At 40.4% G+C, this 12,857-nt stretch overlaps 1 protein-coding gene across 1 annotated transcript; it reads left to right on the top strand.

Moving 5' to 3' along the window:
- Positions 1–523: 523 nt before the first annotated feature.
- Positions 524–12,405, top strand: dis3l2 (DIS3 like 3'-5' exoribonuclease 2). Its single transcript, XM_051398854.1, has 21 exons — positions 524–644; positions 1,215–1,987; positions 2,087–2,217; positions 2,358–2,411; positions 2,994–3,095; positions 3,229–3,412; positions 3,611–3,675; positions 4,149–4,378; positions 4,469–4,642; positions 4,818–4,897; positions 5,471–5,583; positions 5,857–5,964; positions 6,163–6,396; positions 7,209–7,288; positions 7,393–7,576; positions 7,935–8,021; positions 8,149–8,296; positions 8,587–8,717; positions 9,262–9,366; positions 9,858–9,962; positions 10,320–12,405. Exons 2-21 carry the CDS (start codon positions 1,234–1,236, stop codon positions 10,419–10,421), a joined length of 3,171 nt encoding a protein of 1,056 aa, XP_051254814.1. The 5' UTR covers positions 524–644; positions 1,215–1,233; the 3' UTR covers positions 10,422–12,405.
- The last annotated feature ends 452 nt before the right edge of the window (positions 12,406–12,857 follow it).

The following is a 12,857-nucleotide window of genomic DNA, read 5'->3' as shown; positions in this document are numbered from 1 at the left end:
TACAATTACACATGCCTACATACACTCACACCCATACATCACACACACACACACACACACACACACACACACACACACACACAAACATCTCTCTCTCTGACTGAATGTTAGGTTTACTTTATTCCAATCAGACAGGATGAGCTGTTTGCACAAGCTGTTGCAGCAATATGCCACTGTGCAGTCAAATAGATGAAATATTTAGTCTTTGCTGCCCTCTAGAGGTTGCATGATGATGCTATGAATGGCAATTTACTGGGGATACTGATTCATTTGGGTGTAGTGTTTCACACCAAATTATATGAGCCAGCAGAGTCAGTGGGTATTTCCAAAAAAGTAGCTACTGCCTGATGATACTGATTCAATGAGTCTAATGAGTGGTAACAGGATTGTCCCATTACGTTTCCTCAATGTGCTCCTGAATAATGTTTAGGACAAGCTAAAAATGTGTATTCTATGATATTAATATACATAAATCTCCACTTTCTCCGTTTTTGTGCGTTCGACTGATTCAGATATTTCCGACAGCCCTCAAAGGTAGCATCACTGTAACCATTCCATGACGACGGAGGAAGTGAACGCATCAGCTAGCATTTCGCTCTCAAGGACAGCTTGCTAAGTTACACAACTTACACGTAGTGAGTAAGGTACTGTATAAAAATTTAAGTTTGACAATCTTTCTGTTCATTATCGGGTCTTTTATGGTGCTTCAGGTCTGACATAGTTAGTTGTTAAACCGACACCTGCCGTTCCATGTAACTGATGCTAGCCAGCCACTGCTAATCACTGTTAGCTAACGTTAGTTAACTGTTGTTCGTTAGCTGTTAGCATGGATATGTTTTTAAAATGCTTAAGTCTAATGTGACGTTAAAACCGAAGACAGTGGGATGATACGGGGTTTGTTTTTTGTATCCTACATCCTGAAGAATGTGACTTTGGCTAACATTAACGAGGTTAACTTCCAGTCATGTCTACATTCATTATTACAAACCAAAGTAACTACATGATGCAATATGAGTGGGCTACTCAGCAACATAAGAGTTGCTTTCATTTCCATCAAATGGTAGCAATCTCCTGTTTTTCCCCCCATATGTTGAGTGCACTGAATTGTGTAATTTGTTGCTTTGTTAACTTAAAGCTACCTTGCCTGAAAGCTGTCTGTTTATTGACTCATGCTTGAATGGAAGCACTCACTGTATGCCTTTTGCCTTTTTCAGAGACTTTAAGGATTGCCTTATGGATTCTCCTCGGCAATCGAAGAAGGCTAACCTCAACCGAGAGCCAAAGCGCAGCCACAATCAGTCAAGCACTCCTCCTCAGAAAGATGCCTATGCTAGACTTCTCAGCCAGCACAGCAGCAGCAAGTTCAGTCTGTATCTAGAGCAATATGCAAAGGATACATCTTCACAAAGGGACGGGAATGGGCCAAGCCCACTGCTCAAAGTCCAGAGTGACAGACTGAACATACCACAGCGAAAAAGGGACCAAGTGCCCAATGATTTCTCTGATTCAAGTGACTTCTCCCCATCCTCCATGAAAAGTAAAGGAGAGGATAGTTCACTGTCTTTGTACATGGAGAAGCTAAGCACCCGCAGTGTTCAGCAGGACTGTGAGAGGAAACAGGGTGTGTCTGACAGGCAGCGACGGGGACAGAGAAGGGACACCGCTACCAGCCACGATGGAGACATTGAGTCTGGCGAGGAACTCGGCTCTTTGAAACCCACTGACTCAAAGAAACACCAGAAGCAGCAGAAGAAAAGTAAGGACTCTAAAGAGACTGACTCATCTGCTGGATGTCCCCAGTCCCCAAAGAAAGCCAGTACATCTGGACAGGAGCAAGACAAGATGACAAAGTCAAAGAAAAAAAACCTGTCAAAGCACCCAGAAGAGGAGAAGAGCAAAGAAGGGACATTCAAATCTGGGGCTGACACTCAGATGTCAAGGCCCAAGTCCCCTCATGGTAAAGACAAAAAACAACAGCAGCCCAGAGGTAAATTGTAGGTTAGTTTTTGAGATGTTAATGTTCAGCAGGTGTTCAGATGTCGTTTTCATGCATTTGATGATTTATGATGGATTAAATCTATTTCAGCTTCAAGTACCAATTCTCCTGCTGACAAGAGTAAAAACAGAGGAGGCAGAGGATCAAAGAAACAAGTGTTTGAGTCCTACATGACGTCTGAGGAGGTTTCCCATGGCCTTAAAAGAGGAGAACTTATTCAGGTACAAACCCAGAGTCATTGTTCCCAAGACTGTATTTTAAACTATATTAAGTATTATATTATATTATATTATTATATATATTAAGTAGATGAATTGGTATTGGTGAATTAATTTCTCAATTGTACATGCTTTCTTTTCAGGGACAGTTAAGGATCAACCCAAAGAAGTACCATGAAGCTTTCATCCCATCTCCCGTAAGTTCAACCTACAACAAATATGACACATCATGTTTTGCTGCCTTAAGAACTTGTTTGACAGGTTCTGTAAAAGCACCTTATAGCCAATCAGTGTATTACAGTAGAACACAGTGCACTCCCAGTTCGGAGAATCAGACAGGAGTACTAGTATGAAAGCGAAACAATATATTGCTGTGGACAGTGGCATATGCCCAACTGTGCCTCGCACTTTATTATGCCACAGATCAGCTGTTTGGGCTAGAGTTACAGTGGTTTATGGAAGTGAAAACAAATACAGGAAAATAAAAATGAGTAATTACAGACATCAAAATGCCATTCACTGTAGGGGCAAGGAAACTTTTGCACAGCAGTATATTGCTTAGCTTCCGTGCTAGCACCCCCCCAATTTGGAGAATTGGGGGGGTGCTCCACAGAACTCCCCCCCCCAATTTGGAGAATGCTGAGTGTAATCTACTTTACACTGACTATGTGAAAGTTCCTCATATATCCACACTTCAAAAGATCAAAACTAACCTGACTTTGATGTAAAGCTTTCAAGGACCGTTGGTAAACACGTGCAGTCTCTTTTTATGTTTGCAGGATGACACACGGGACATATTTCTGGATGGGATTGTAGCTCGCAACAGAGCGCTGAATGGAGACATAGTAGTGGTGCAAGTCCTCCCTCGGGAGCAGTGGAAGGTAGACTACACTGTCATGTACATTTTTAGTTGTATTAATACAACAGGCTCAATTTTGACTTTTGTTCCACAGCATAGCAAAACACACCAACAGTGAGTGTATGAACAGATGATGAATTTTTGTGTCTGTCTAGGTTGTGAGGTCAGACACTGACTGTGAGGGCGCCAGTGAGTCAGACACTCAGAGAGAAAACACAGTGCAAAAAGCACAGATGAAGACAGCGCGCACCCCCAGGCCTGATGTTATTATGGAAGACCAGTGCAGCGACCAGGATGAACTCATCAGAAAAGTTCAGAATACCACACTCACTGACACAGGTACTGCGATGGAGTTGTGATTACAGCAGCTATTCCAAATCATAGTATCAAGTAATAATAATTCAGCTGGTATTTGGTAATGCTCAGTAATCTGTGTTTGAGTGTTTATTTACTGGTCTGAGTGTCAATGCACACATACAAAAACAAAACAATAGTTCAGTTAATACATTAATTTGTCCTTTCATCTGATGGAAATAGGGGAACCTCTGGAGGACCCCTCAAACCCACGATCCAATGGGGAAATACTCCAAAAGACTGCTAAAGTGAGCTTCCTGTCTATCTGTTGTGCTGTATTTCTTACTCACCCCTTCCCTTCCTTTTTTACGAGCATTTCCTTAATGCCACAAAGGTGACTTATGTGACTTATGGCTTATGTTATCTGGAAGTTGAATATGAGTCTAAACTCCACTGAAGGCCTTACCCTTCACCTAACCTAATCCACTGACAGTAAACAGTCAGACTAAATGGAGATTCATTCCCAGTCTTGATTAAACCCCAAATGAGTTATGTAAGTTGCCACAACAGCCTAAAATGTTTCTCACTACTTTACGATAAAGATTTATTGTATTGTCACTGAAAGGCTTTTACTATGGAAATCTATGGATATCCTAAGATCATAAATGTCTGGCTTGTTCTTCAGCAGCAATTTGTCACTTGTGCTAAGGATATTTTAAAAAACACTCAGGCCTTAGATTTCAAAGTCATCACTCCACTTACCTTATCATTTGTCTGTCAGGTGGTCTACATTGTTGAGAAGAAACATTCAAGAGCTGCCACAGGCTTCCTGAAATTCCTACCAGATAAACCTTTTGCCATGTTCTCCCCTGTGGACCACCGGGTGCCACGGATCAATGTTCAGCTTGCTGACTGTCCAGAAGATTTTTGTTCCCGCCCAGGCGACTACACCAACACCTTGTTCATATGTCGGATCACCTACTGGGCGGCCGACAGCAACTTTGCTGAAGGGTTAGTGTTATATTCATCTGTGGTAAGCTTGATGCACAATTTCAACGTGACCAACCAAACCAACCTGACCCTCTCCAAATGTTTCTCCAGTCAACTCGCTAAGACTCTGGGTCAAGCTGGAGAAATCGAGCCAGAGACAGAGGGCATCCTGATAGAGTACGACGTTGATTTTTCTGAGTTCTCAGATGAGGTGCTAGGCTGTCTACCCAAGAACCTGCCCTGGACGATCCCACCTGAGGAGATGAGGCAGAGGAGAGACCTGAGGTAGGGCTGTGAAGCCTGTATGGGCTTATGTAGCTCTGTTTTTTATGTTTTATAAATACGTTCTTTGAGCGGCAACATGCTACACTTATGCTGATAATTTCAATGTACTGTATTCAGCATTAATTCAGGTCATATATTGATATGATTCACAGAGCACTGTTTTTATCATGTGTAGGAAGGAGTGCATCTTCACAATCGACCCTGCTACCGCCAGAGACCTGGATGATGCTCTGTCCTGTAAACAACTACCTGATGGTAAACTGCCTTAAAGGCAAAAATACACACAATGCCGCGTCGCATCATGTGACACAGATCAAGCACTGCCCCTAGCACAGATGGGAAGTGTCGCGCTGCTGCGTGTCAATCTTCCGGAGATGGTCAGGCAGATCAACATTGATGACCAAGAATCGTTTGATATTACTACCCAACGCTGGTACACATTTACAACAGCAGGTGGCATAGTTGTCCCGTTTAGCGGGCTGTAACCTGAACCTTTTCAGCTGTGAGGGCGAACTGTAAAATGTGTACTATATAAAATGTCTACCGTAAGACATTGGCTTGGAATCATGTGTGGACACTATTTAATCTCACCCGAAGAGCCAGTTTCCAGAGCTAGGGCTCACCAGGCAGTGTCTTTTTATGCTTTTATAATTTCACCGTCATCCACCGGCAGTGGTTATACATAGAATATATTAAGGGCGGCTGTTTGGGGGCACAGTGTTGGTTTTATCCTTAACTGTGGAGCTCGATGATGATGAATTCTGATTATAGATATGGGTGCTGTTTTTACTGGTGTATGGGAGGTCATAGACTGTCTATTTAACACAGGTAACTTTGAGGTGGGAGTCCACATTGCTGATGTCAGTTATTTTGTGGAGGAGGGCAACGCTCTGGATGCCATTGCCAGTCAAAGAGCAACTAGTGTCTACATGGTTCAAAAGGTCAGTGCTCCTTCACACTTATTTTTTTTTAAATAATGTGCTACATGGTATTATAATTGAAACTACTAATTGATCTGGACAGATTTTGTTGCATTATATGGCTTTTGGGATATTTTTTCACATAAGCTATTCCTCAATCTGCAAAATTTGTCACTGCATCCTTTGACTGAAGTGACTGTTGATCTCTCTCACTCTCACTCTCACACTTGTTGTTTGATAAACGTATCTTTCTCTTCAGCGATCAATGTGTTCATGTGTTTGGTCACTGTCCAGGTGATCCCCATGTTGCCAAGGCTGCTGTGTGAGGAGCTGTGCAGTCTGAATCCTCTCACCGACAGACTCACTTTCTCTGTCATTTGGAAAATCACACCAGAGGGGAAGGTATGATCATTTAAAAGCTGTTAGAGCTGCCCTCAAACAATAAAAGGTTTGATTCACAGTTAGAGAGCAGTGAAGGGGCTGATAGTTGAAATTGTGTCCAGATGCTCTTGGTGATAGTAGTGATGGCATTTGCTGGGGGATATTTTCTGTTTCCTGGTTCATCTCATTGGTTCCACTTCACCTGCTAACTCCCCCCAGATCCTGAGTGAGTGGTTTGGCCGCTCAGTCATCCGCTCCTCCGTGAAGTTGAGTTATGACCATGCCCAGAGTATGATCGAGGCCCCCGAAAAGATGTTCTCTGCTGCGGAGCTGCCACCTGTGGACCCCGAGCACCCCATTGATGAGATCCATCAGGCTGTGCTCAATCTGCACTCCATTGCCAAGAACCTCCGGTCTCAGCGCTTCTCAGGAGGAGCCCTCAGACTAGACCAGGTTAGTCCTTGTTGCCTTGTGTTTGACTGCAGACCTTTTTCAGCCATTTTGACATGAAATAGTAACCTTCATTAGTATCACTGGTAACACCTGTGTTTACCCTACTACTTCATGTCAAAATGGCTGATGTGTTTTTTTTTCCTCTGTCTGTCTTTTCTATACCACGAGACAGCTTGACAGAAATGTCTGAAAGAGACTGTCATGCTCCAAAACCGTTGATCCAACTTATTTAGCTTTCTGTACATGTTCATTAGCGCAGAAAATGAATTAGATCATTTGAATTTGAATAGATCTTAAAAGTTTGGAGAATATTTACTGTACTAGTTTGGAAATATGTCAGAATCCCTGCATACAGACAGAATGTGATTGTGTTTGGAAGAATGCAAAAACCAGAATGTTTCTTTGAATAATTAGTAATCGAATAAATTATTGACATAAATCTAAAATAAATTAATTCTAATTATCTTTGTCAGCATATTACAAGGGCACAACACAGGCTGCAATGGATTTGTAATTGACGTTTGAGTTTGTTTTGTCTCTATAATCTGTTAATCTGTCTGTTAGGGTTTCCTTTCAAATAGGATATATAGTAAACTCTCTGCAAAGTTTCAGCACTCCACTCCCTTTAGTTCCAAATAATAGTTCATCAAAGATCATTTAAGAGTTGGCCGGAAGAAATTTAACCTGATTATTTGAGCTGTCTAACTTGATGTAACCCAGCAATACTTAAGCGTTGTGTGGGAACCCAGATTATTCTGTTTATCTGTTCTGGGACATTATTTTCTGTACATGCCTTGTGTTTTTTGTTTCAGTTGAAATTGTCTTTCACCCTGGACAAAGAGACCATGATGCCTCAGGGCTGCTATGTTTACCAGTACAGAGACAGTAACAAGTGAGTAACAAACCCTCCTCAGATACTGTATCTGTGTCTGTATCCCTTCTGTTTCTCTTCTAAATTAAACATTTATTTGATATGACACATGTATTTGTCTCTAGGTTGGTGGAAGAGTTCATGTTACTGGCTAACATTGCCACAGCCCACCACATCCACCGCAGATTCCCTGAGCTGGCCCTGCTCAGGCGCCACCCTCCACCGAAGGCCAAAATGGTGGATGAGCTGCAGGAGCTCTGTGACCAGTTGGGAATCGACATTGATCTTTCCTCTGCAGGAGCGTTGAATGTCAGTAGCCGAGTTTCTAATATCTAAGAAACAAGAAAATATGATTTGTTCTGATTATCTTTAAGTGATCAAAGTGAAAATTACAGCATTTTAAGTATTATTAATTACATATTTTTGTCCATTTGATGTCCTAATGTTTGCTAGCTCTTTTACTTGATCACACTGATAACAAGGAGCTTTGAACTGTACTGCTGTAACATAATTTTATTGTATCGTATGGGAGTATTTCTCTCTCCCAGGGATATCACTTGTGATCAAGTGATTGACAAAGCTTTTGAGCCATTTAACTTAAAAATGATGTAAACGTGTAACTCAGTATTAATGATTAAAATCAATTTTCTGCTTTTCCAACATGCAGAAGAGTCTCAATACTACTCTTGGTGATGATGAGTATTCCCCTGCCAGAAAAGAAGTGCTCACCCACATGTGCTCCAGACCCATGCAGGTTAGAGCTCAGTAACCACTTCTGGAGGGTGTCTTCCATCTTATCTATTTGAATACATGTTAAATTCCAGCGTCTTCAAAATGTGGAAACCTTTCTGTATTTAATCTGGGTCCTTGGTGTTTCCCAGATGGCGTTGTACTTCTGTTCAGGTGTACTTAAGCAGGAGCAGTTTTTTAAGCACTACGCCCTCAACGTTCCTCTCTACACTCACTTCACATCGCCCATCAGACGCTACGCTGACATCATTGTCCACCGGCTGCTGGCTTCTTCACTGAGTGCGTACCTCCTCTACAAATAACAGAATGTCCTGTTTGTTTCAAACAGTGCTGCAGTTGTACCACATGACCTGTCTGGTTGATAATGTAGAAGAAAAATGCAGAAAAGAACAAAGCAGCCTCAGATCTCACGTTGAGTTGATGCATTGTTTGTGCTGTTGCATTTGCCATTGATTCTACAGCACTTCCTGCCTCTGTCTGCTCCTACTGTGTATCAGTTTAATATGTGTGATTTTTCTTTTGTTTTTTCTCACTATGTGCGTGTCCGTCCATTCGATGTCTGCATGCAGATTGTGGGCCTCATTTGGGGCTGTCAACACAACAAGTCCAAAAACAGGCATCACACTGTAATGACAAGAAGACTCTCTCCAAGAGAGTCCAGGAGCTCAGCTCTGAGCTCTTCTTTGGAGTGTTTGTAAAGGTGAGTAGCCAAATCACAACATGCTGTCAGCAAGTGGAACAAATGGGAAAACATCCTATTTTGCTGTTCAAGTTTTGAGTGTTTTTTACACTTTGCATCAAATACCACAACATAAATGAATGAATTTATGATTACTGGTTTTACAAACATTTAATAACTTTTAGATTTATCAAGGTCAACAAAAAAAACTAAATGTAAGAGAATATTTTGTATTTTCTCTAACATTAGTCATTTATTTCCTCTATGCACATTAATTCCTCAAAACCTTTCATGCCATTTGAGCTCCTTATTTCAATAATTTGCTCCACATTTTATATTATTCTGTGATAAGAGCGATATCGTCAGGGCACTGTGGCTCTGACCCTGGGTGAGTTGGAGTTATCTAGTATTCTCCAATTTTAAAAAAAAAAAAAAAAGGAGAAAAAAAAGGGGCTCAGCAACTCAGCTAGATGCCAAAAATTTAAAATTAGACAACACTTAAACAAGTTCTTTAATGTTTGGTCAAAACCATATTGTATGTTTATTTCCTTGGTGTGCTCCACAGGACTGTGGCCCTCTGGACTCTGAGGCCATGGTGATGGGGGTGCTGGATCAGTCCTTTGATGTGCTGGTTCTTAAATACGGAGTGCAGAAACGCATCTACTGCAAGGTCAGCTCCAGTACACTCCATTTACAGGGAACACCGTCAGTCTTAATATACATACATTTGTACAACAGCTAGTTCTTTTTTTAGATGTTGCCTTTATGTTCTTAAAAACTTGTCAAGGCCCTGACACAATGGGCCGACAGTCGGCCAGTGTCGGGCTGTTGGTGAGTGCTGGCCCTCGTCTGTGCCTTTTCCGACTCAGCATGTTGAATTAGTGGCAGAGGCCATCGGTCAGAGAAGTTACACTGATTGGCTGTTCATCTTAAGGGAATCAGTGCACAGGAAGAGAAATGAAAGTGATCAAAGCAAACAACTTTGTTACCTCCTTATTTTTTGCCCCCGCCTCTTCCTTTCTTCTTCGACATGCAAAAGACCAATGGCTACCTCTAAAAAGCTCAGTCAGAGAGAGAATAATGAGACAAAATAAAACCGTCCAGTAGGTCAAGTGACAGCTTCATCTACAACACTTTGACACCATTTGTTTCCACCTTCAGTCTATTACGGGCCTGGCCTCATTCCACCATCATAAGGTGGGGAAGAAATCAGAGCTGACTCTGGTCTGGATACCAGAGGACCCAGAGAAACCTCCAGTCGAGCAGGTGAGTGCCACAGACACTGAACATGAATTTGTTATGGTATGGCCTGCCAATAGGAAAATTAGATTATTCCTTTTGTTAAAAATAGAAATTGAGAAATACATTTATTTTGTAGTCCATCATATTTTTATATTTCAAATGATATGTAATATGTGTGTTAGTTCCAAACTATTTATTATTTTAGTACAATATCATCTCAGGTATTGTGGCCCTGTAGCCTTCAACGAGTTATTGATTTCAATTCTTATCAAGAAAATTAATGGTGGCAAGCTGTGGTCAACAGTAGTCTGAAAGTGTCTTTGACCAAATAAGTTGACAATGTAAATTTCAATAATTATCATTTCTTGTTTCCACTTCCAGGTAATCTCAATCTTCACGTTAGTGGAGGTGCAGCTCAAAGCAGACAGTGCACCCATGAAGTACAGTGCCGTGCTCAAGAGGCCTGAGGAGAACGAATTATAAATAATTAAAAAAAGTGCTGTAGAGCACACAAACGCTTTGTACGTACATTTGGAATTGCACATTTTCTTTTGTTGATTGGTAGAAATGACATGTAGTTTAGAAGCAGTATTACTGTGGTAAGCAGGGACGTCACTGAGTCCAAGTTCAATTGAAATTCCCACCAAGCTTTAGTCTCAACTTGAAGGCCCATTCCAGTGTTTTTATGTTATCCCACTTACTGCAAATAACCCACACACGTACGTGATCACTTCCCATTTTCCAAAGTATATTGTTTTAATATTTTTGAATTTGCTGTTAGAGGGACTCACATTTTCTTTGGTCTTCATTCCATTTTCTGATTTGGTAACATATGGACGTCAGCATTTATAGACATTCAACATGTATCCATCCCAAATATAAGCTGTGGTTTAAGGTATAAGGCAGGTTGATTTGCATTCTTCAAATAGTAATAGAAATAATGGCCGTCTTGAAAGTAAAAAAAATCTACCATGATATGCTTTGGAAAATGGTTGGTTGTATGACATGTATGAGTTGTTGTAAGTGGTTTAAAACATGTAAACTGTGAACTCACTAATGGGCAGACTTTGCTGTGTATGTAATTCAGTATGGATTTCAAATTGAATTGTGACCCAGGTCTGACTGTGAAAGAACCAGTTCAGCAATCAGTTTTATTTTGCTGCTGATTTATTGACCTAATGAGGACAGCTTTGATGTGACATCACTGTTGTACACAGTCTAATGTGTGAAAGCATATTTGCGTTTGCAAAGCAATAGAGAATACCACACTACTGAAGTTCACTTCACTTATCTTTAACTAGCTATGGGGGCTGTAATATCATTTGTTGTGGCCAGAGTGGGCTACATGGATCCCAAAGTAAACATGTAGCAGTAATAGAAAGCTATAACAGGGATATTAACATGCCATTCATGACTTTTTATATTTCTGTATGTATTTGTAGTGTTTTATGCAGGAAGAGCTTTCAGATTCTTCTGGGTGGGAATGAAGGGGCTGGAGGGCCTCTTTAGGTCACAGCCATGAAGTACAGCTCACAGGTCTTTTCATTTGATTTAAATTCTTAAAAGTGGGGTCTCATGGATCCAATGTATTTTTCTTAACGGAGGTACATTTTCTGTGTTAAGTGTGCCATTCAGGCCAAAGCTTAATAATTTATCAACTCATTGTTATTGTTTTTAATACAAAACATGGGAATGACTTGAATGTGAATTGCTGCTGAAAATGGTTGGTGGCCTTAATGTATTTTATGTTGGCTCATGAGCTTTGGAGTGCTTCCAGCTGTTGTTTGTGGGCTTTTTTAATTCTCAGACTTGATTTGTGCTGCACAAATACTCTATGGACCTCACTAATATCAACTGTGATTTTCCGTCTTAATTTAGTCAAGTGAAGATAAAATCATAAAATGGTTTTGGGTCTTGTTGCTTAAAGTAAGTCAGTGTGCCTCTTTGAGTTCTCACTCATTCAGATTTTAGTTGAACAGTGCCATGTCGTGTCATACGTGCTACATCTGTACAAGTTTTGTTTTATTGTTTTATATCAAACCTCTTGTTTGACAGGTTGTTTTTAGGCTTGTGTCCAGATTTCTGAAAGACCAGTAGCTAATGTTTTTAAGTTATTTTGTTTTACAAACAGTTTGTAACATGAGCTTTAAATGTATTTTAAACCAGCAAGTAAAGTGCTAGATCAAAACAACTGTACTGACTTAGTAGGATGTGTTTCTGTGATTAGGGTTAAAAAAATTATAATAATTTCTGATATTTGGAAACCAGAGAACTCAGTTAAAACTAAAGAAAATTCAAGTCTAGCTTCTGTGTGTCTTTTGCGAAGTTATATTGTGACATGTAACTTTGATTCTGGTCAGTATTCAAAGTGCATTTGTACTCTGCTAAACCATCATACAGAGCAATACATAGTTGTCTGTGTCTCCAGGTAAATAAAGTACATACACGAAATCCATTGGATAAAAAAGGACTCAAACTGTGTGTATTTCTTATCTGAATACTAGTCTAAAGGTAACTATATTTAGGTGTAGTCATTGAGCAGGGCAACACAAATTCAGGGTGACACTCCCCTAATGAATTACATTATGCCCTCCACTGTTTAGTTTATATTGCGAATAAACACAGATAATATTCTGTCTTCTTTATTGCCAGGGAGTGTTTGTAATGAATCCACCATAAACCCACTGCACCTGCATATAGAAGATAGTGAGCTGGACTGTTATGTCACAGTTGGTGACGCCTTTATAATCTATAGGCCTAGGTACTGTTTGTTTCACATCTTGTTAAATAATGGTAGGTAAAATAAAACTGAACTTAATAATGATGACTTTTCAGAGTGCCACATTTTCATGAAATGTCAGGACTGCTTAAATTTGCTACGATCAATATTTCTATATCAGCAATCAACAATGGATGATA

The sequence above is a fragment of the Dicentrarchus labrax genome, unplaced genomic scaffold, assembly GCF_905237075.1.
Source record: "Dicentrarchus labrax unplaced genomic scaffold, dlabrax2021, whole genome shotgun sequence".
NCBI classification, from domain to species: domain Eukaryota; kingdom Metazoa; phylum Chordata; class Actinopteri; family Moronidae; genus Dicentrarchus; species Dicentrarchus labrax.
The sequence above is the reverse complement of the archived record's forward strand: the minus strand, read 5'-3'. Positions and strand labels throughout refer to the sequence as shown.

Excerpts from the sequence above, each read along its gene's own strand:
- dis3l2 (XM_051398854.1), top strand. The coding sequence starts at position 1,234 with ATGGATTCTCCTCGGCAATCGAAGAAGGCTAACCTCAACCGAGAGCCA. Across the intron at positions 4,379-4,468 it reads GACAGCAACTTTGCTGAAGG|TCAACTCGCTAAGACTCTGG; the intron begins GTTAGTGTTATA and ends ATGTTTCTCCAG. Across the intron at positions 5,584-5,856 it reads GTGTCTACATGGTTCAAAAG|GTGATCCCCATGTTGCCAAG; the intron begins GTCAGTGCTCCT and ends GTCACTGTCCAG.